At 38.8% G+C, this 24,432-nt stretch overlaps 1 protein-coding gene across 1 annotated transcript in view; it reads right to left on the minus strand.

Moving 5' to 3' along the window:
* TPPP (tubulin polymerization promoting protein) overlaps nt 1-24,432 on the minus strand; it is a 33,101-nt gene that overhangs the window by 4,803 nt on the left and 3,866 nt on the right. Inside the window, exon 2 of the mRNA XM_010017162.1 lies at nt 2,697-2,850. Within this exon, the coding sequence (XP_010015464.1) occupies nt 2,697-2,850 (154 nt within the window). The remainder of the gene's footprint in view (nt 1-2,696; nt 2,851-24,432) is intronic.

A 24,432-nucleotide genomic window follows, 5' to 3' on the forward strand; every position in this document is an offset into this window, starting at 1 on the left:
ACAATCCTGCTCACATCACCATCATACTGAGCACCCATCACCTAGCTTTCACACTGCTGTCACTGCTGAACTGCCCTGCCACCCACAACATGCTTTGACTGGACTGGGCCTTGCATAACCCGATCTAGCTTTGAAGTTAGTCCTCCTGTGAGCAGAAGGTTGAATGAAATCACTCCAGATCCCTTCCAATTGAAATTATTCTACATTTCTATATCAAGGACCCTGTTGAATACACTGATTTAATTTTAAGAGACAGCAATGACCAAAGCAAGTATCTGCTCCACAGGAGATGTAGAAATGCATTCAACATACTTACAGCACACAGCTTTCGGTACAGGAAAACAAAGAACCTCAGTCTTGCTCTTGTAGTCTTCGTATAGGAGAGAGGGCAACTAAAAGGCCTTAGACTTCATTTATGTGTCTGACTGTAAACTGCTAAAGATACATGACCTGTATATTCTATTACCAGATGACTATCAAATGAGCTATAAAGCTATGTCTCAACTAACGCCTAACACTTGCCTGCTGTTTTTCTTCCTGTGTGACCAAGGCAACCATACACCTTCTGCTGCAGATTAGAAAGCAGCCCAAATTTCACTTGGTTTCAATGTTTGGCTGCCGAGCCTTCTCAACCACATCAACTATAAGCAGGGATTTTTGTAATTCTACAACACTCTGAAGGAGAAGAAAAAAAATAAACAGAAAAAGAAAAAAGTAAATCTTCTATCACGACATGCACTAAAATCCTCATTATCTGATCTGAACATAAACTGTCCAACCATTCTGTGGAAGCTGTGGTTTCCCCAGGCTGCCATTCAGTACAGATATATTGTCCTGTTCTCTTTCCTCTCCTCCCCCAAACAGAGAGCACAAAACATAAGATGACATAAAAATTTCCAAATGCCTCTGAAGTATACTTATACACAAGCCTCACTCAACCATGCTTTCAACTCCCTCCTTAATATGTTTAGATTAATCTGTCAGTAGTCACACTGAAGTTTTCTGGCTGAAACCTGAACGAAATCTATATGACCTACAACAGAGCTACACAGAGCAAGGCCCACACTACATGGCATGACTGAGTTATCCTAGAACAATTTAAGAAAAGCTTCATGTAACTCTAACCAGTCCAGGTTAGACTGGGCAGACTTCCCCAAGTAAACAAGGCATTAGAACGCTCGAATATAGATTTCATATTTCCATTCCCTGGATGCTGGGGTGAGAGTGGCCCTGTATTTATTTATTTTAATGCCTTTAATAGTCAACTGTTTGGGTAATTTTTATCACCTGGAAACTAAATTAGCATTATAAAACAAACAAAATTTTTGTTCTCCCCTCAGTCTGCAATCTCCCTCCCTTTCTGCTCTGCCTCCTGCCCCTTACTTTGCCAGCAAGTAGGAGAGAATATTGTGATTCCCCCGCTCTCCTGTTATTTCTTCACTTCAACTCTCCCCAGGACTGCATATACAATAGGAGTACAGGCAAACCTCACACTGCTGGTTCATAATCCTCCTCCATTCCTTTCCCCCTGTTGCTGGCACATTTGTATACCTCTAAAGCACCTACATGATACTATCCTGCATCTGCAAACCTCTCTCATCACCCTGTAATCCACACAGAGAGATGCTGTCCCCTTATTAGCAGCCATTGATTATTTCAATATCTGACTCCTGAAATACCAAAAAATAGAAACAAAAGTGAGGCTTAGAAGATTGTGCACAATTCAAAGAGGGAATTGTGTCATAGATGAGCAAGTTATTCAAACTCACTAAAATGAGTGAAAGACATTACTACATTACTGTAGTCTGTATCACTTGTTTCAAATGAGAGAACGAGAGTAGTAAAATACAATCTTGTAAAAATCTGACAAATTGTACAACTCAAGAAATCTCCCCACTTGACATTTCCACTGTTCATGTGGAACCAGTTTCTGGACAGATTATTTACAATTACATTTTTATTCATAGCTCTACTGCCAAAATTCAGTAGGATCACAAATTTTAAGCAAATGAACTAAACCGACAGGACTATCCGAGTTGATGTCAAACACTAGTATTGCCTAGACTACAGGGTAAAAGCTTGCCTAACCTTGGCATTTAAAAGGGCAACCAAATTTATGTAGACTAGGCTTTATAACTTCCCTTTCATATGAAAAGTTTAATGCCAATATTTAAAAAAGAAAGAACATTATACTTCTGACATACTTGGAACAAACAAAAAACCAAAGACATGGTAATTACTCCCAGATTTCCAGCGTTCTGGGAGCCACATGATATATTTAATATCTTAAGATGTCTTTACTCTAGTCTTCTTGCCTTTTCACACATCTGTTTAATGTGGTTCTAAATTTAATTCCCTTCTACAATTTTTGATTTGGATACACTGCTCTTGATGAATATTTCTATGTTCTAACCACACACAAAGAGCTCACCTTGAATTTTCCTGACCATGCTGCTAGGTGGTACTACAATTCCTAGCAGAAGCAATGACAGTGCCAGAGAAAAATACACAGTAGTGCAATACTTAGCTGTTGCATAATCTTTGCTCCCAGTCAGCTTAGTACAGTTGTTGCCTTCAGGCCCATGGAGGCATGCTGCTTTGATTTGTGGATTGTAAATGCAAGCAGGTGAATACAACAACACTGGAGTAGAACAAAGGATGGCTAGAATAATGCATCCATTAGATCAGTAACATACCGTTACTCCAGATATAATTGGGGCTTTTCCTTCAATTAGTTTATATATTTCTTGAACTGCGTCCTCATCGCTCTTGTCCTTAAAACGCTTCTTTGAGAGTTCTTGAAGAGCTTCCTTGAACTGCTCAAAAGTGATAGTTCTGGAAGACTTTCCCCTACAGAAACACACAGAAATTAAAACAAATTACAAGAGAGTGCAACAAGCATTCCAAAAATAGCAGAATACCACAATGAACAACAGAAAACTGCAATGCAGTTGCAACACAGGAAGACCCATGGTGTCACATAAAACATATCCCAAGAACATCACTTTCTTTATGTACATCAGTAGGATAGTGCTTTAGAAACTTCCCTTGATCAATGTTCAGAAATAAAGATGAAATAAAGGGACCTGACCTGTGCCAGAATGCCTGCAGCTCATCAAATCAAACTCATTTTAAGCTAAAACTTAACAGATCAAATAGAAAAATTTTCAAAAAATATTCTGATACTTATGCTGATGTAATCTTAAATAACATACCCTCCTCCAAAGAAATAAATGAATAAACCCAAACAAAACTAAACCACACAAAACAACACACAACCCAGACCAGTCCTTTCAACAGTGACAGCTGTTTATAAAGAAATAAATTATAGCTGCAAGGATAGAGAAAAGGTGCACTGGAAAAAGAAATCTCAGGCTAGAAAAACTACCCATAGAAATCTAATTTTAATTCAAGCATCACAAAGAGCCATTTATCTACCATTGATTTATTTTTGATCTTTTCTCAGACATGTTAAGAGGTCTAATCCCCCTCAACTGGAGGGTAGCTCCATTAATAAAAGGAGAAAGTGAGATTTCTTGGTTTTAAACAGCAATAGTTAGGAAGTTACTCCTATTTCCATTAAACAGAAAATGAAATTTTATCCCAGGCTTTTAAAACAAGGAGCAAATGGTTATTCACAATAAAATTTATCACTAACACAACCCTTTACATACCATTCATTCCTAGTATCCTGTATCTCCTCCAACACAGCACAACATACACAAAATCCCTACATCCCTTACACTCCCTATTTTAGCCATAAATAAACTTTATCCATAGTTTTATTTTGGTTTTGGGTTTTTTGTTTTTTTTTTTGACCAAACTTTGCTCTGTGCAACTACTTTCTGCTTTAGGTGAAGCATATGCTGAAGTATCCCACAGAATTAGCCAGTAAAAGAATACTGTGGAAATGAAATTATAATCCAGTATTTCATTGATCAAAAAGACACATGGAATAAAATGCAATTAACTACTTGGAATTTGTCCAGGATTCTCATTAATAGGATTAACATCCCTTTTCTGATGAAATGTGTCCAAGAACTCAAAAGGTCAGCACTTCATTTTGGTTTGCCTCTCATTTAAAAAAAGATGGCGTTAGCAATCACTGCAAAGCTTCAGCACAACACAGTACTAAGGACCTTTTTCACTAGAGACTCACAGTCAAGTCTAAGATACAGATCTTTCAAATGCAATTTTCTGTAGCACATTTGTTACCTGGAAGTCTCCAGTCAGGATTGCTACAGTTTATTAGACAGGATCATCACAGTGGGAAAGGGAATGACCACTTTTGGCAAAATCTGTTGAAGTTCATGTTGACTCCTTTTGTATTTACAAACACGTGGAAAATATTTTGTTTTGAGTGTTTTTTGTTTTGTTCTCCTCTCCTTCCCACATTAAAAGGTAAAAAAATGCATCAATAAGGGTGCCAAAAGGAACAAAGAACATCTCTTTTTGATCTAAGACACAGTCATTCTTAACTCTCACATTTGGTCTTTTCCCTGTCACACTAATAAAGGAAAGCAAATGAGTGTTTTCCCCAGTGTACCACAAATCGGTTACACATACAATCCACGTAGTACTGCTGCTGGACCCAAAAGAAAAAGAAATGTGCATCATGGCAGATCTTTACCAGCAAAAAATATTAATTGGAGTGACATTAAAAAAGGAATTTTTGGTACTATAACCCAGGTTTCCTAAATAAAGCAGCTTTAATTTTTCTATACTCCAGAAACATCCTCCTCTCCCTCAAACTATTACAATATTACCAAACCCATTTGAAAAGCATAATAATTCACTCAAAAATTCTGCAGTTGCAAAGTATGCCAAGTCTTGTGTAACCCCCCTAAGAACTTGATTAAGTTGATTAACTTACAATGTGTTCTGGTACTTTTTGTATGCTGTGTATGGTACATGTATGCCATGTACCACAGCATCTAAATTACTAAAGTAGCAATGCTACAACTCATCCTGTCTCTAGAGGAAGGTTCAAAAGACCTCTGAGCAGTTGCTGTCATCATTGTTACTCAGCAAGACAGCATGCTCCTACTCTTTCTTCTATCTGTAGTGTGTTGGTTTGAATGCAGAGTAGAAAACAGACTTGAGTACATAGAAAAGACAGAAGCAGTCTCTCTACTAACCTACGTAGCTTGATTTACACACTCAGCCACAGATTGGCCCCCTTTCAGGTCCACAAAAACACACTGTGGAGGATGACCTGGGGGTACTGGTGATGAAAAATTGGACATGAGCCAGCAGCATGCACTTGCAGCCCAGAAATCCAATCATATTCTGGGCTGCAACAAGAGAAGCATGGCCAACAAGTCTGGAGAAGTAAGACTCTGGTGAGACCCCACCTAGAATACCGCATCCAGCTCTGGAGTCCTCAGCACACGAAAGACATGGACCTGTTGGAGTGGGTCCAGACAAGGGATCAGAGAGATGGAACACCTCACCTATGAGGAAAGGCTGAGAGTTGGACTTGTTCAGCCTTCAGAAGAGAGGGCTCTGGGGACGTCTTATTGTGGTCTTTCAATACTTAAAAGGGCCTTATAAGAAAGATGGTGACAGACCTTTTAGTAGGGACTGTAGCAATAGGACAAGTGGTAATGGTTTTAAACTAAAAGAGGGTAGATTCAGACTAGACATAAGGAAGAAATATTTTATGGTAAGGGTGGTGAAACAGTGGAACAGGTTACCCACAGAAGTGGTAGAAGCCCCATCCCTGGTAGTGTTCAAGGTCAGGCTGGATGGGGCTCTGAGCAACCTGATCTAGTTGAAAGAAGTCCCTGCTCCTTGCAGGGCGGTGTTTTGTGTGTGTGTGTCAACTAGATGACCTTATAGTTCCTTCCAACCCAAACTGTGAAAAATGATAGTACTAAGAATGCTGCATGACACACAGGCAGTTGTACCCTCAGCTCTACTTCCACAATTTTTAATTCTCTGTTCCCATTCAGAAAGCCTGACACCAGCTTTTCAGAGGTCATGAGCTAAAGAATAATAAAAAAAAAAAAAAAAAAAAAAAAAGGGCAACAACAACAACAAAAAAAAACCACCCCAAAAAAACCCCCAAGCAAACCAGTTTGTTTCTATTAAGCAATTGCTACAAAGAATCAGCTTCCTTGTGTATATCTGTAACTTGTTTTTAGAAGCTCATTACAAATATCTTGTTTCCATGGGAATAACAAAACAAATATATTAACTTTCATTTTCCAAGTGTTACAAGTTCAAACAACTTGTCTACAATTAAGTATGCCAAGGGTGATCTCTCAGCTATTAACATTCACCTCATACGTTTAGCACTCCAGAGAGTTAATAGAGACCTAAGAAAAGGGGTGAGGGGAAGGAAAAAAAAATATTAATTAAGAGCTACAGAAATATGACACAATCAGATACTGGAAATGTAAATTAAAACTATCTGACCAGAAAATGAGACAAAATGGAAGAGAGCAACAATAATGTCAAGGGCAGGGAAGAAGACTTTTACCAAAACAGAAGTCACATGGTTGGCCACCTCAATGAAAAGAATACATAAGGACATTAATAATATAAATTCTTAAAGCCCTGTACTTTATTATGACACAAAGAAACCTTTATATTTAAGAAGGATACATTCTTACATGCCATTCTATTTTAAACTCTGCTTCTTACAACAAACAGAATTACTCTAACATGCTATAGTTCAGTGGAGGAAACAGTGTATTCATGGTACAAGTTGCTTGTACATACACCTACCATTTGAGCAGACTGAACACGGAAGAATTTTAGGAAGCTTTGCTTCCCATCAAAGGAGCTTCCTTGATGGGTCTCTCCACATGTAACCATTATGAATGGGAAGATTCTGAACTAAAACTTGAATTCCTCAGTTTCCTCTTGGGAACTCAAGTTCACATATGTAAACGCCTCATTTCTGAGCCTAGACATCACCATAGTGAACATAGAGTATAAAATATCAAACATAGGCCCAACACAGACTGCAACAGCAAGCATTCCAGTTTTAATTTGCAAACATTACTACTAACAGTGTCCTGTGTTCACAAGATGAGAACCATGCAGCGTGAAAACGTATTGGTACAAATTAACACTTCTATGTCATTTGGACTTGAACAGTATTTGTATTAAGCTGTCTACAATTTCAGCTGCAAAGCAAAGCTATACACTCCACATACCCATTACACAAAATCCTTGACCAATATTAGAAATCTTTATCTCCGTAGCACTGTTATAATTCAATGTTAATACAGCAAAATCTAGTTTTCTGTCTTAATCTCCAAGCTACCAAAAGCCATCCCTACTCCCATCCCAAAACGTCACCTTTCCTTTACATTTTCTTAGAATGAAGAGGGAAAGAAAATGTGAGAATATTCAGAGAAACTTCTATTCTGGCTAGCATACCAGAAAGAATTACAGCAGGATACACTAACCAGTACTATTTTGCTATGGGAATTATCATCTACCCAGAAAGGTATAAGGAGTATAGAAAGCCTGACAAGGGTCTGAAGATAGCATAACTAGAGGCGGGTGCCCAATAGAAGTTTTTGCATAAACTCTTGTACAAGGAGTTTTGTTTGTAGAGTTTATTTAGTCTAAATTCACCATGGACTTGGGTGTCTCAGTCAACTGAGCAGTTAAGTAAAATTCAAAAGCATCACCTCTTGGAAATCAGAACAAACAGGATTTAGGGTACTCCCTGTATTTATTCCTTTCCCAAGGCAGTCTCATCGATGCAGAAGATAGCATGTTTGCGTTGGCAACAGAATGCCTGGATGGCTTATTTGTCAGAGTTTCTGACTTACTGGCACAGTAAGTTTAACGTGTCATAAGAACATTGAGAACAGCCCGAAAGTCAGACTTTTTACACCTAATGAAGTCATATTTCCTAATGGCATTCAGACCAGATTTTGAACTTTAGCTGTTTCTGCACTATCTTAACAGACAAAAGAAATGAAACGGGAAGTGTTTCTGCTAAATCATGTCTCCTTTTTTCTTTTTAACTTAAGAGAAATAATAGCTAAATCCTGCTCAATTTGTCCAGTTTTTCCCTATTTTTCAAAGAGTAATCTGTTACATTAAAAACTCAGTACAGCTGAAACTCCCTGATTTTCACACAAATAGATTTTTCTAATTTACTACTTTACAGCAACAACTTTATGTGGTATTCCCCAAAGCATTCACTCCTATTCAGTCGGTAGAACTGAAATCTATTCTTTTACTTGCTACTTGTGATAACACACCAAATCTTCTTGATGAAGTCTACAGACATAATGTACATTAGTAGCAATAGTTAGTGGTATTTGTACTGTACACATTGACAGTAAAAAGGCACCACAAACAAATTCTTTGAAGGAAAAAATGTTTGTACTAGTCTCTGCAAAATACATCACTCATCTAACAGATATATTCTTTTTTTTCAATAAGCAAATGGTGCTGCAATGTTACCAGCACAAAGTTCAAGACAAATATGTTTAACCAAGAAGCAGATAATGCCACAGGGCTGGTAGTTAATTTTTTTTCTCTTTTGCATTTTATAGTTTTCACTTTCTGCTCTGTTTCTCTTCTGCTCAGCATTTTTACTGGCCATCAGCTCCACAATTCACAGCCAAAAAAAGTCCCAATCTAGAACTAGGTCCCTAGGTAGGGTAAGCAATCTATTAGAATATTTAACATATCCTATGAAGATCTGTTTCTTGCTATATTATCAGTCAAGAATGAAACAAAAATATTAAATATACAATGCAAAAGACTGACAAACTAAAAAGAGAACAGTTTCTTGGATAAAACTGAACAATGTATGACTAACACAAAGCAGAGACTTGTGTAAAAATACAGCTGAAGAGAGAAGCGGGGGTGGGGAGATACTGTAATACAATTCTATCAGGTTCTTTGTGCTGCACTAACAGCTCTAAAAAAGGTGGTTGTAAAAGAACCAGTTAAGAAAACAAAGCTTGAGGTAACACGTTGCATGAGAGACTTCTGCCCTATTAATGGGTAGAACTGGGATACTGAAATTAGGTATCTGGATGTTGATGCAAGCAGGAGTAAATTGGAAATTGTTAGGAAAAGATATCTTTCCAGAAGATACTCTGAAGATATCCAGAAGACATCTTTCCAGAAGACACCCTCAGAAAAATTATCCTAGGAAGAAGCAACAGAATTCTTCAGCTGAAATAGCTGTCACTTCTGGAATTCAAGCACCTTTGAGTGCATGGCTATTTACCAGAAGTGGATTCCCTTGAAAGAAAGATTAGGACTGACAAATAAGACATACAGGTGACCTTCTTAATTGCTCTATAACTTCTAGCACCTTGGCTAAATCAGACATAGGAGTTGGACTGAGTGGCTTTATATACCCTATTGACTACAAGGCAATGCCATCATCCATTTTCTCATCATTCCAGGAGAGCAAAGCAACAAGACAGCAACAAGACAGGAACAATGCAAAATGCAGTGCAAAATGCTCTCTCTATACTACAACAATAGCCATGACTTGCAGAAAACCTCTCTGGAGTCAGGGAGGAGGCAGCAAGGGCAGAAGAACAAACATCTTTCACTCAGGAACTGAACCTGGAAGTACCAGCTTCCCTCTAGGTGCTTTTTGTCTCATTACTGAACAAAAGTAAAACAGTGCGCATAATTAATTCTAAGTATCTGAAACTGTGACAGCTTGTGAACTGCCATGCTTTGAAAATCTGAATCAAGAGGACATCAACAGCTCACTAAACCAGCAGTCAATACCTTTATCAGGCTTTATTTTAACCTAAATATTTTAGGATTCTCTCATGAAAACTCTCTTCTATATTTGAAGTTAACCTTTTTCTCCTCTTGACTTTACTTCTGTAGTATTTCCTTCCTATATGCTTCACTCAGAGTGAAAATTCCCTTCAATTAAAATCTGAAGTTAAAAACAACAACAACAAAAGAAAGGGCAAACACAAAAGCTATGAGCCTATCAGATAAAACAGTATTGGGAAGGGAATAAAGAGGGGGGCTGGAGAAGGAAAATGACTTGGCAAAAAAATGTAGTGGATAAAAGCTTCCAAAGGAAAGCAAACCCCTGAATGAGTTAAAGGTGCTGAAGAGATCAATGGTACTTAAGGACGATGAGGAAAAGAAAAAGTCAAAGCAGAAAGTAGGCCTGATGATTATACAGGACTTAAAGAAAGAGATTAAATTAGCTTGTAAGAGTAGCATAATCCACTTGTTTGGGGTTTGGTTAGTAATTTTATCACAACTGTATTACTTTTATCCTTAGAATGCTGTTTACTTCTGTGGAAGAATCCAGTAAGCAACATGCAATTTACAGAACATATTTTTCAGTAACATAGAAATCTATCTTTTGGGTGCATGACTGGCGCTATTTGTTACCACAATTGGTGTGGAAGTTGTGGTATGGCAGGGGTGCATGACAGCAGCAGGGAAGTTAGTCAAAGTACAGGCAGAGGTAAGGAATAGACAGCAAAGAAAGAGAGGCTGCAGACAGGTCTTAGACCCAACTGGCAGGAGACTAGTGCTGAAGCAAGAGGACTGTGCCTCAGAATCAGCTATTTGCAGATACACTGGTTTCTTCTCCAGAGGACTCAATTTATTTGCTGTTCTCTTTGGTTCTTGTCATCTTAAGGATATGCACTAGGCTGGGCACACACACAGATCATAGGGGAAGGAATCAGAAACTGTTAACCAGAGTCTAACAAAGTAATACAGTTCACAGCTGCCAGGGACACTGCTGAGCACATCCAAAACATAAAAATCCAAGAGGATGATGTCATAGTGCTCATTAAGTTAGCCTTATACCAATAAATGAAAGCAGTTAAGGATAGCTGAAAAATCTACTAACAAATTTGAATAGGTAATCATTTCATCTGCCAGCCTTCTGCAGCCTGTGATGAGCTTACTACACAAGCTAGTGGTAAGAAGCTACTTTCTTAAAATACTACTTAGCATTTCATCTTTCAGAGGGCTGAAGCAGCTGATAGAACTGCTACAATTTCAAAAGCTCTTTCTGCTGTTGAAGCACAGAGGCTTATGGCAGAGGCATTACAGCTGACAGCACAGGGCAAAGAACCAGCATCACCTGTACTTTCTCTGACAGTTAAAGCAGTGCACATGAACCTATTGTTTGATAACCCAGTGAAAGAAAAGTAGGAAACACAGATAAAGCATCCTTCCAGAACTCACCAGCAATCCCATATGAGCTGACACATCCCATTCATGTCCTACGAAAAAAAACCCAAAACCCACAACCCAGCAGCTAGGTTTATTTTGAGTCACTTTCCCTAGCAGTATTAAAAAATTTGGTTAAAAAGGAGACCAGTCTACATACAATGTAACAATGTCCAACACTAACATTGTTGAAAGGAAGCTTAAGTACAGTCATAGAATCATAGAATAGTTAGGGTTGGAAAGGACGTTAAGATCATCTAGTTCCAACCCCCCTGCCATGAGCAGGGACACCACACACTACACTATGTCACCCAAGGCTCTGTCCAGCCTGGCCCTGAACATCTCCAGGGTTGGAGCATTCACAACTTCCTTGGGCAACCTATTCCAGTGCCTCACCACCCTCACTGTGAAGAACTTCTTCCTTATATCTAACCTAAACTTCCCCTGTTTAAGTTCAAAGCCATTACCCCTTGTCCTACCACTAGAGTCCCTAATGAAGAGTCCCTCCCCAGCATCCTTGTCACAAGCAGGGACTGTGGACAAGGCCAGTGCTGCACAGCTAAATGTCTTCTAAGCAAAAACACTTACAAAATTGCTTCTACGTACAAGAAGAAAAAGATTCTCAATGACAGCTTTCAGACTATGATTAGCTAAATTAGCTATTAGCTAAATACAGGACACTCAGAGATAGAGGAGATGTAACTCAATGAACTTCCTTGCCAGCACCCAGTTCCCTCAGGCTTTTGATAGCCAGTACTTTCTTTACTCCTTTCTCTCCACATGGAGGATCTATGTTCTGACTGTGTTAACACTCAGGGAAGACAAGTCACCTCTTTGGATAAGACCAGCTAACCAAGAATAGGATATGGAAAGAAAAATGAAATCATGAAGGACTGATATCGTATGATTATTTGATACATCTTACCTGATTCAGACAAAATTAAAACACAACTACAAGAAGTCAAAGAATAATGGCATTATTAAATAGGACTTGACATAGTAAGATCTTAACTCATTAAGTCTCAAGATATTAGAGCTTAAATTATGCTTTCATGAAGAACTGAATTGGACTTTAAAAGTAAATCACTGCACAAGGAACAGAATAATAACTGAATCCAACTCATTATTATGTAACAACAGTGAGGATCCAAGCTTTGTTCTAGCAACATCTCACCCAAAAGTTTTTCTCCTCTCAGCTTTTCTTAAAATTACATTTAAAAACCACCAATTTTATGTGGTATTAACTTTACTTGAATTTCTTTCTTGTTTTTCTCCTGGGATTTTGTGATATTTCAGCAAAAATCCTAGCTCCATATCTTTCTTATGTCTAATATTATTAAGGTTTTTGAATTCCTAGGCAGGGTATTTGTAGTTACTACAATGGCTATTTCACCTACGCTGGGCCAATCCACATCAGAACAGCATGAAAAGAGCAACGCAAGATGGTGGCAAAGCAAAGGGTGTGTATTGCGAGGACATGTTTTTAAATCACTATAAAGCTTAAGGAAAACTGCAACTGCATTTTGAAGATTTTATTATCTGTTCCTATAGGGAAAGAAAAAAAAAGATGTCTGGAACACCCTGTTCCAGTGACGTCTCTGACAAAATTCCCATACTAATTCAGAAGTTACACTGTTCAGTATAAAGGAAAAAAAGTCACTGACTGAAGACAAAAAAAATGAAGGGAAAGGGATGGAAAAAGCAACCTTTAATTAATGAATATAGAGCATATTCACTCTATTATTCAGGCACTGCAGCTGTTTGTTAATGACTATACTGCCAAAATACAGCAAGCTTACTCATATTTTGTGGCCAAGAAATTTAGAAAGCACTAAATGATAGCTGAGGCACCCAGCTCCATTCCAGCTCCAGGACATTTCCCCCTACCCTCTAAGTAAATATTTCCAGTTACAGACTGGTTTGGATTTGGGTTTGTTTGTTTTGGTTTTTTTTTGTTTTGGTTTTTTGTTTCGTTTTGCTTTTTTTTAGAGGAAAGTATACTACTACTTAATACTATACATAAGAAGTGTCTTTTTATAGCTATTTCTGAAACATAATTTAAACATTGAGTGACATGAATTGATGTATCTGGAGATTGTGATAGCAGCTCACTGCCTCCAAAAATGCTACTATGAAAGCCAGAGAGAGCATCAGTCTCATCTAATTCTAAGTAGGACTTTCCTTTAGAGTTTAATAATGTCAAATTGAAAACCAACACATTTTTGTCAGACTGTCCCAATAAGAAAACATCATTATCAGATGGTTTTACAACAGCAACCTTCTGTTTTTTCAAAGTATTTCACAGGGTTGGACTTTTTTCCATGTCAAATCACATATAGGTACGAAAACAATTTATGAACCCTGTGACAGCTCAACAATAGTGAACTCTCCTGAGAGGTCGGATATATTCAGGTAAGTAAAAAAGCATGTGGGAGAGGTTGTTTTAGTGATCCTGAAGACAGGGAGAAAACATGAATGTATGTATATCTGTTAAAATTTTCTGCTGGCAATAAGAGAAGGTGGCAGTATTAAAAATAGACAGCTGGGGTTAACTTAAGAGCACAAGCTCAGTCTATGGGACTCCCTCCCCATGGAGGGAGATAGTAAAGTGTGAGATGAAGAATGAAACACCAACTGGAAGAAGAAAAACTAACTATAATGGCAGTCCATACCTGGAAGTCACATCCAGAGAAACCCACAAGACAGGAGTTTGTCATAACCAACAACCAAGGACCAAATCAAAACCTTCAAGAAAGGAGACTCCAGACCACAGGTACACAAACAGCAGAAATATCACATTTTCTTTTTCAAATAAATAAAATGTATAACCTAAATAAAGAAGAAAGTGCACATGCCTTCCTTTCTGGAAAATGGCCTTCACATATGAAAGAGAAAATTGGATGGTCACAGGAAAGCTCTGAATATGCAGATGGTCTCCTATCTTCCCATTTTATGTGTTCTTTGTATGGGAGATTTAAATCTCTGCTAAAACTCTAACATTCACAAAAATGTGCTACTGCCCCCCTGGGTTAAAGGTTTTTCTTTACAGTGCTGACTCACATGTATCTGAAACCAATCCATAAGAAATGCAGCAAATTATGACAGTTAACACCGAAACAGATATTCTCTTATTTACATCACGCTCTCTCAATTCAAAGCACTAGCTGTATTCAGAAGATCCAAAAGTTTACAATAAAAGGAGGTTTACCAACACAGTTTTCTATCTTGTGGATATCATCATCACCACCACAAACCAAAATGACATGGAACAATTGGGAAGCCTCCAAGATGTTGGAATGAATTGTGAAAGCAGAGAGGAGACTATGAAAGAACAAGTGTACATTCTTTTGGAAATCTGTGACTTATTTAGATCAACAGCTACTGGAGGAAGGTATCAAGCCAGCGCTGGGAAAGACTCTGACAATTTTGGAGATGTCTAACATAACTTCAGTGACTGAACTAAGGAAGCAGCTAGAGTTACTGAACTATTAGGGGAAATTTCTGCCAAATTTAGCCCGCCGCATCTGCTGCAATATCTATCAAGGCACAAGAACCCCCAGCCTGCCAGGATGAAATTAAAGCTGTCTTTAGATGAGTCCAGTTGAACAATGCTGCTGTGATCAAATACCACTAAATAGTTAACAGCATTTAATAAGCACAAAATACCTTAGAAGCTTCTCCTTTGAAAAAGCTTCTTGAAGAGGCATACAAACTCCCTTTTGATGCATCTCTTTCTTTCTTTCTTTGTCAGGTCACAAGTTTCTAGCTTTTGAATACAAACTGCTAAATATGTGCTGTCCTCTTGATTTTTGCTTTGTACAAATGGCACTTTCTGTTTCATTTCCAAACAGGAATTATTACATTATTCCATTAGCAGTATCTATCAGCTTAGTTACTTACATTCAGAAAATAAGGCTTCCCACCTTTTTTTTCCTGAATTACTACCTTAATGTCGAAGCCGACATTTTCTTCAAAGCCACTGATTTTAGCAGCTAAGGCAAGAAAGTCAAGTATTGCTCCAAACTGTCATTTGCTGACAGTATGTTATTTTGGTGCGAGAAAGATATTCAGTGTAGCAATACTACTTCCCACAATGTTTGGTATAGGAAGGAAAGTTTTCTAAATTGTGTCCAGTTAATGCTGCAATTAGTATTAGAATTCTGTGCTTTTATTCCAGCACATGTGTCAGAAGACTGTCTTATCTACTATATTCTTATATACCCATTTGTTTGCAATACAGAATCTTCTCAATGAGGACTGCTGATGAATTTCCATGGGAGCTAATTCAACAGCTCATGTCTCACACTCCACTACCACTGCCCATAGGGTAGATTGCTGTTCATAAGCAAGTCAAATATATCCTCATAGCCTGTAAAGCAAAACTGCAAACTGTCTCTCACAGAAAAAGAGGATGACATAAAAACAAGACTAAGACAATACCATCTACATGTACACTGTTAAGCTTTTTGTGCTGTATAACAGATACCGTCCTGTGCAGGTATATTGTGGAAACCCCCTTAACAGCGACAAACATCTTTACAGGGTTATATGTTGTCCATTTCTAGCCACAAAACTTCTATATTAGGTATGTTGATAGACATAGTTAATTTAAAACTAGCTTAAGTATTTGATGCATGTATTTATAGTTAACTTCTCACAGTAAGAACAGCAAAACCAGGAGGAGCTCAACAGCAACTAGTTCAGGCCAGTACTCTACTTTGCTTCAATTACTAAACAGTCTGATAAGGTAGAACACAACCAAAGCAAGCTTTATGCACTCCTAAACACCTTATCCTACACCTCCATAGGTCAAAGCAGCCCTGTAAGACCACAACTACAAAAACTGTCTTTGTACCTTCCTACTCTGCAGCAGAAGTAGGGTGTCCCACCCACTTGGAGGCATCAGAAGGCAAATCCTTTCACTCTTCAAAGCTCCCAAGCGCCTCAGATTTTCAAATGGAGCTCAATGAAGATGACAAGCAGAAATGTTGCCCAGGTTCTTCCTAATACATGCAAATCAGGCACACTTCAAGTGCTTCATTTTTTTAAAAAAACAAACCAGGACATGACAATTAACTCAACAACACTGTTGAGAGGTTAGTCAACACTGTAACTACTGCATCATCATGTATGTTGGAGAAGCTCTGCTGTTCAGCAAGTGACTTTTTCCAAGATTAAGAGATTACACTTGCAGCAAGCACATACAGGAATATAATCAACACCTGGCATAAATTGTTTGGATAACTGTCTCCAGAAAGTACATCTTGTCATTTTCTTTATCTCAAGGCCTTGACAAATGGAGTTGAAACACTTCCAAAAATTGCAACTGCCATGGTAGATAACATCAAGTCAGTGTCCCTAACATTAAAGGGATCCTGTTCTCTATGGGTAACCCTTAAGTCTTGATAGCTTTTATGCACCTTTACTATTTACCTTACTATTACATCACTTCACTGTCCATCTTGACTACACCTTCCACAGATTAGTACTTAAAGACATAGACCTATAATTTAAGGTAGCCAAAGACTGGGCGGCACTGTGTAGCATCTAAAAGGGGAATAAAAGGAACAATCTCTCAAGCATGCATGAGACTTGGTACTGCTGGTCACAGGACTAAATCAGACGAACTGTTCAAAATGGCCAATGTTGACTGAAGTTGCAGTCAGCTGGATTTGCAGGTCAAACTCAAAATCAGACTGTTACATCAGCAAGCAGAGCTCATCTCAGGATGAAAACCAAACAGCTTCTTTAATTGTCTGCCAAGTACCCTTTCTATAGCTTTCTTCATCTGGCTAGAGAAAACCCAACAGGACAGTCTGTTGTCTTGACAAAAAATATCAAGTTAGTTCTGTGCATTTAAGTCCAACAGCTTTCTCAGCTACACCATCCACTTCAGCATAATATAAAGTTCTCCTATTGCTCTCATCTAAGATGAAATGATGAAAGAAAAACAACCTGCCTGGAAAAGGAAACCACAGTTCCAGCTTTTCTGTAAAAGGAAACAATTTCTATTTATTTTTACTATAAAAGCTTAGAAAACCAATCATGCTAGTCTTAATAGGATTAACTGCTGACAAATGGTAAATTTATTAGTCCTCTCAAGGCAATACTAAACTAAATACTCTTCACTGTTCATTTTAAATCAGTACCAGGATTTATAGGGAACAAAAAACACTGAATCAGATTATTGTCATTACTCTCAGATTTTCATGCAGCAGTAGTAGCCATTCTACATGGGGAAGTGATTGGACAGGATGGTAAACAGTGCAGTCACCATTTTTCATCTATCCCATACGACAGAGCCTCATCCTTGCAGAAGTGAAAACACAACACCTTTTTGTGAAATACAGACTGCACATGATGATGAATAAGAGCTGCCCCACCCTCTCCTCTATGATCCTCTTGTCAGTAGCCTCTTGTATTTCACCCACACTACTCTGGGACAGATAAACTCTTGATTCTCAGATCAGTTTCATTCAGAAGCTTAACAATCACCATTCCACAATGAGTAACAAACACCTCAAATACCATGAGGCAGATAAATTCAGGGCTAATTGATACTGCATTAGGAATTACAATGAGTATATCTGGAGATCTTTTATAACTGAGTTAGATTCCAAACAATAAACACAAACCTGTATTGTTTTCTCATACTGATTTTTCAGCTGTGGTGTGATGAACTACTACCATGTTACAGTATCACTGTGTATCTGCTGTTAACTGAAAGAAAACCAACTTATCCTTGTACACACTTTTCTGATGATGTAAAAGCTATCAGTTTCATCTTTTACAATGACAATGAGCACAACTGCTCCTCTCATTAGCTTACTTTCATTTTTAAACAAAATTTGCAACTAAAGGACACAGAATAAAGACCCAAGACATCTGGGCAATGAAGCCAGTGCTGTCATGTGTCATGAGAGTCACAGCCTGGTGCCAAAGATCACCGCTGTTCTGCAGCTGCTGGTGCCCATGATCACAAACAGCACTAGGCTGTACAATGCTCTGCTGTATCAGCAGAGACAAACAGATGAACAGGTCTACAGCACAAACTCCTTCTCACCAGATGATGGTGGCTTATCCTTGTCTTTAGAGTCTTGTACTTTTCTGTCTGCTGAAGGAGCACTCTAGAAAGCTTTTTGCCCTTCTAAGTATCCTATAAAGCTTGTGCCACAATCGTGAAAAAAGGCTAACTGTGTAAGACTAAAAGGTTCCCCAAACTTTCAGGGCTCTTCCTTCCAGAATAAATTTCAGGAAAAAAATTCAGTGCTGCTTAGGTCATGTTCTTCATTGGGGGTTTTGGGCCCTCAACATAAGAGGGACCTGCTTGAATGTGTCCAGAAGAGAGCCACAAAGATGCTCCAAGGGCTGAAGCACCTCTCCTGTGAAGACAGGCTAAGAGAGTTGGGCTTGCTCAGCCTGGAGAAGAGAAGGCTCTGAGGAGACCTTGCAACAGTCTTCCAGTACCTAAAGAGGGCCTACAATACGGAGAGGGACTTTTTACAAGGGCATGTAGTGACAGGACAAGGGGGAATGGCTTTAAACTGACAGAGGGGAGATTGAGGTGAGATTTTAGGAAGAAGTTCTTCCCTGTGAGGGCGGTGAGGCCCTGGCACAGGTTGCCCAGAGCAGCTGTGGCTGCCCCCTCCCTGGAAGGACAGGTTGGATGGGGCTTGGAGCAACCTAGTCTAGTAGAAGGTGTCCCGGCCCGTGGCAACTAGATCAGTGCAGCACCACACAGCTGTAGCTGCATTGCATCCATTTCTGCAGCTAGCATAGTTCATGGTAAGCTCTCACTAGCCATGCAGCTTTGCAAAGAACATGGCACCATTCCCAAAAAGGATGTCCAGAACCCATTATGGGGAACTAAACACAGCAAGAAAAGCTACTAGACTTCAGGAATAGTATACATTCTAAACAGACATGAAGTGAAATAATTTTTACAATGAGTTCTTGTCTCGACTGAAACAACTCACCTGAAGATATTGTTCACTGCTTTTCACCACTAAGATTGAGGTTTGATTTAAAGCTGTTCCACAGCTTAAGCAGAAGCTTACTCGCTTGATGCAAAACACTGCAGTAAAGTTTTCCCCTTACTTACGAAGGTCCAGAGAGTACAGAAACATTCCCTTTCTGCCTCAGGTATTGTGTCTTTTAGCAACTACTGGATCAAATGAAGTAGGACGTGGCAACCGTTACTTAACACACGTGCTCCTCTACTTCTAACTGGCTCAAGTGATTCTTTACCTTCCTTTATCGTGGGTACTGCTTCAAACCCACAGGCTCTGGTAGCAGACTCAGGGAACTGGGAATCCTGAGAGCACACCCTACTGGTTGCAAAGGGAGGCAAAAGAAAGCACAGAGTATCTCTGCCTTTTTCAGTTGTCACTAGGTCACCTGCCATACCGAGCAGTTGGCCCACACCTTTGTTCCTTCACTTCCCTCACTAGTTTCAACTCCAGCTGAACTTTGACTTGGGCTATATTCCTCCCACATAGCCTCTTCCTGCTTCCACCTCCTGTGTACTTCCTTTACATGCTCCACGCTCATCCATGCTGGCCTCTTGCCATGCTTGCTTGACTTTTGCACATGGGAATGGACCATTCTTGTGCTTTGAGGAAGCTGTCCTAAAGATTAACCAGATCTCCTGGACTCCTCTACCATCCAGGGCAGTTTCCTGTGGGACAGTGAACAGGCCAAAATCTTCCCTTCTGAAGTCCAGGTTTATAACTCTGTTATTCATCTTGATCACTCCTCTCAAAATCTTACAACTTTACAGTCACTTGGTTGCTGCAGCTGAGGCTGCCTCAGCTCTTACATCCTTAACCAGTTCTTCCATTTGATTGTGAATAACAAGTCCTTAACTCATTCATCATACACAAGACTTTTTTTTTTTTTTTTTTAATTCAGTTTAGAAATCTCATTAATCACTTCCAGTCATTTTAGCTTAGTTAAATGTCACTAATGAGTACCAAGGCCTGGGACTGTGACCACAGCTAAATCTGCTTCACTCGCACTCTCAGATATCTGAAGCCTCTCTTGATAGGCTCCAGGTTACCTTTGGAGCACTACTGTTGGTACCCATGAGGAAGACAAGGAAGAGGTCCATCATAGAAGGCTGGACAAATCTTTGCAGCGCATCTGCAACAATCCCAGATCCTGCATCTACCGAACAACAAAACTCCTGAGACATAAGGTGGGATCAGAAGTCACATGCCTAGATTGTCCACAGGAGGAATCCCCAGTAACCAGCTGTGACTGGTATCCATTGCTCCTGACACCTGGTACAGCACTGTGGCCAGGATATGGTGACAGTGACAGGGAAGTGTAACAGCACATGAGATATTCCAGATGGCAAAATCCACAATACCTGGACAGCCAGGGATGCCACCTGTGACTGTTCACTCAACTCTTGCTCAGATTTTGGCTAACACAGCTCATGCTAAGGCCTAATGGATGCTGGGAGCAGTGCCATTAGGTCAGAGCAAGGGCAACGTGTAGGCAGGACACAATGGACAGGAAGAGATAAAGATCATCATGCACATGCAGCTTGCTGTCTCCTGCAGCCAAAATTCTTGCATACTGATTATCTGGCAACCTCTTCAGAATCCATTAAGTTATGGAATTGCATAGTCCAAAGCCCCTCTGTAGGTGGAACAGATCATGACTCCTTGTTGCCAGAAGTCACAAGCTTTCAGCCTTCTCCATCTTAAGTCTCCAACCACTTGGTCTCCAGCTGTTGCTTCTTCCTCACCTGGTGTAGCTTGGGTTTTTCACAAATACCATGTCATTGTCATCTTCCCCTTTAACATCTGGAATCTCAGGGCCTTGGCCACAGCACATCTTCCACAAGAGAAGCCACCATTCCCCTGACCTCCAAAAAGAGGCAGGAGCACTCTTTAGACAGGACCTGGATCCTTTATCTCTCAATCAACTTCTACTTCAATCCATGAAAAATGAGAGACAAAGTCGACATTAATGTTTAACAGTCTAGAAAATACTTGCTTCCTAACCAAACTAACACAGATTTCACATAGCTGCTGTTATAAATGAAAACCAGGCAATTTTTAATGATGGTGAAATTTAATGAAACTTGGCTGACTAAAAAAAAAAAAGAAAAAAGGAAAAAGAGGCACAAGCCAAGATCTCATACCAGAGGTCTACTTCTTCTGCTCTATAGTACTGTATATAGTATCATGCAGCATCCCGTATCAGCTGAGCAATGAATCACCCACCACTGCATTTGTAGGTTTTTTGTCTACTGTGGTGTCTACCGATACAAAAAAGGCATTTTTTAAAATCATAATAAGCATACATCATTATGGGTACAGGACTTACCCATTTGACATGCACAAAACAAGCCTGCCTATCTGCAAGTGAATCTACATCCATCTTTCTTCTCATAAGTGACCAATGTTTTACTTTTAGAATTTAATGCCTCTTGGTAGAATGGGGAGACGAGTTGTTCTTGGTTTTTTTTAAATAAAAAGCCTTTCAAGAATAAAGTGCAAAAGGCAACACTTAATTTGGCATTCTTGGACAAGAAATTAAATTGGATCTTAATTTCAATTAACATATAGAAACTGTGGTAAAGAACACTTTCTGTTGTAACTTTACCTAGAGTTTTATCTGTAACTGCACTAGTACTTCACAGTTTGAGAAGCACTAGGAGAGATTTATTAGCACAGATTATGCTCTGCATATCATTCTATATCCACTTAAAACTCACTTCCTGATGCAGACATATTAAAGTACACCAGTTAACTGTTATGCCTACTTCATGCATAAAGTGGGATTACACAAATCAGATTCTGTGTCACTATTAAAAGAATCTCTCCAGTAGGGGAGTAAAACACAATTTACAACTACTATGTGCTTCATTTATATAAAGACCACTTCATACCTACTTACATATTAAAAAAACTTGAGAGGCTTCAGTAAAATCTGTTAAATATAAATTACTTCAGAAAAAACTAATGGAGAGATACTTGTTTTGAATGAGTGCAGGTATCAAAGTACTACTCCTTTCAAATACTTTAAGAAAACAAGAAGTATCATAATTGTTCAATACAAAGAAAAGACAACAATTATATTTGACAAATGAGGAAAGCATGTACTCATTCTTGCCAAGTAATCCTGCCAGCTGCTTAGAGCAAACATTATCCATTTTAATTCTTCCACAGTCTTGGTGAACTAGTGCTGAATTAAAAATCCAGCTGATCTCAGGTGGAAGCACTCCTGTGGAGACCTGACTGATCTAGACTGTGGGAACTAGGCTAAACAGCTGACTGTGCAAAATGTACTAAGGATAGAGCATGGGTGGGACTGCTCAAAAGTCAGGGCACAATAAAGTGTGTTGTGAAGATTCTCCATGGGAACAAAACCTTCCTTTCTCAGAAAGATGGAGGAGCGTTTCTGCCCTTTAGAACACATGGCTTCCTCAGCAACAAGAAAACATGTCAAAGCAACATAAGAAACTATTAATGGAATTTGAGAGGACAATTACGCTTTCACTTGATCTTTTACTGAAAAAAATTTATAGGCAGGGAGTAAGGTATATTTACAAAGCTTCTGTAGATTAGCTAGTCCTCAATAACAATCCAGTATAGAACCACAAAAATTTGTTTAAAATTTAACACATAGTAACATCAAAACAAACAAATGTTTCCATGGAGACAACTACCTAAATAAATGCTCACAATGGATCCAAGGCATGACGTCACCCAAGCCTGCCTGCAACCATAGTAACATGCCAGTGTAAACAGAAATATTTTTATTTTTCTATCTAATAATGTCATAGAATTAGCAGTTTTATGGCAATACTTAAACCATATTCTTGCAGTGCTGAGTGGTAACACTTCTAAAATAAGAGCAGAAGTATTTACACCAGGGTTATTACTATTACCATATTAACTACATACAACAAGTGGAGTATGTGTATGGCATAGCTAACATATCAAATTTCCCAGAGCAGTTGTTGACCCCAATAAACAAAGAAATTTAAGTTCCTAAGGCAACACGCCGGAATGCTGGTCAGAGATCAGTAACATCTATTCTTCTTGGGTATTCTGCTTTCCTCAATACAAAAACTGAAGTTCTTAAGCTGTTGTGTCTCAGTGTCTTTCTGGATTAAGAAGAATGCAGCCACATGTTGCTTTTCATATCAAATACAGAACACTTCTGCACCCTTCTCCTGTGTCACCAATGAGCTTGCTTTCTCCAAGGCAACAAGATTCACTACATCTATATTTGCACTCTGCAAGCATAACACAAGATATACCGCCTACAGACTTTTGCAGCTCTGGAAGAGTAACATAAAAGAAACAGTTAATGAGGAAAATTTCCAAGGCAAGTAATTGTTCCAGCTACTAAAAAGATACTCATGGAATTTCCATTCTCATGAAAAGCCTCCATTTTCAAATCCTACTGCATGTCTGGAAGTTGTATGTCTCTAAGCCCAGTAGACCCCACCCTGCAACCATAGTGTTACTGTTGCATGCTGTTCAAGGAACATATGAAGAAAACATCCCAAAGTTTTGACTGTGGAAGTATAAAACAGAGTAAGGAAAGCTTACTACATAATTGTATTTACAGTTATGTACACTTTTGTTGGTTTCGCTGCATTTTTAATAATTTCATCCCATAGCTATTTTAAAGCTTTGTGATCACTTTTCACAATTTTTCACTTTTCCAGATGCAACATGCATAGAAAGATAGTATCAAGTGAGATGTCTTTATTGTATGTTTTTATAACCTAAAAAAAGAAAAAAAAAACAAAAAAAAAGAAAGAAAAAGAAAGAAAAAGAAATGGCAGTGTATCCCTAGTGTATTAATGCAATCCAAATATTTGGCATAAATGTAGGTGGCTTTCCTCTGATCTCTAGGGATGCAAATTATACATATTCATGCATGTGGCTACTCTCAGAAGTGGGCTTTGGCTTTTCATTTCAAGTAATTCCATTGCACAATTCACTGCTGGTTAATTTCTTGTATATTTCTGAGCTGACAATAGGAAGTTTTTAAAATAGAAAAAAGACAGAAAAAGACATCTATTAAATCAGCTTTAAACAGACAACAGCTTATATTACAATCCACCAAACTGGAAGGACTTGTGAGACTCTTACGAACATAAAAATCATGGCTGAACAAAAATACTCAGCAGGGAGGAAGACGGGGGGAGTGTGGTGGTGGGGGAGATCACCCAATTTACATCTTTTTCTTGCCAAACAATGCAATTCTAGCAATTCTTCTTTCATGTCTGCTACCCTACATTCT

The sequence above is a fragment of the Nestor notabilis genome, unplaced genomic scaffold, assembly GCF_000696875.1.
Source record: "Nestor notabilis isolate BGI_N333 unplaced genomic scaffold, ASM69687v1 scaffold5376, whole genome shotgun sequence".
NCBI lineage: Eukaryota > Metazoa > Chordata > Aves > Psittaciformes > Psittacidae > Nestor > Nestor notabilis.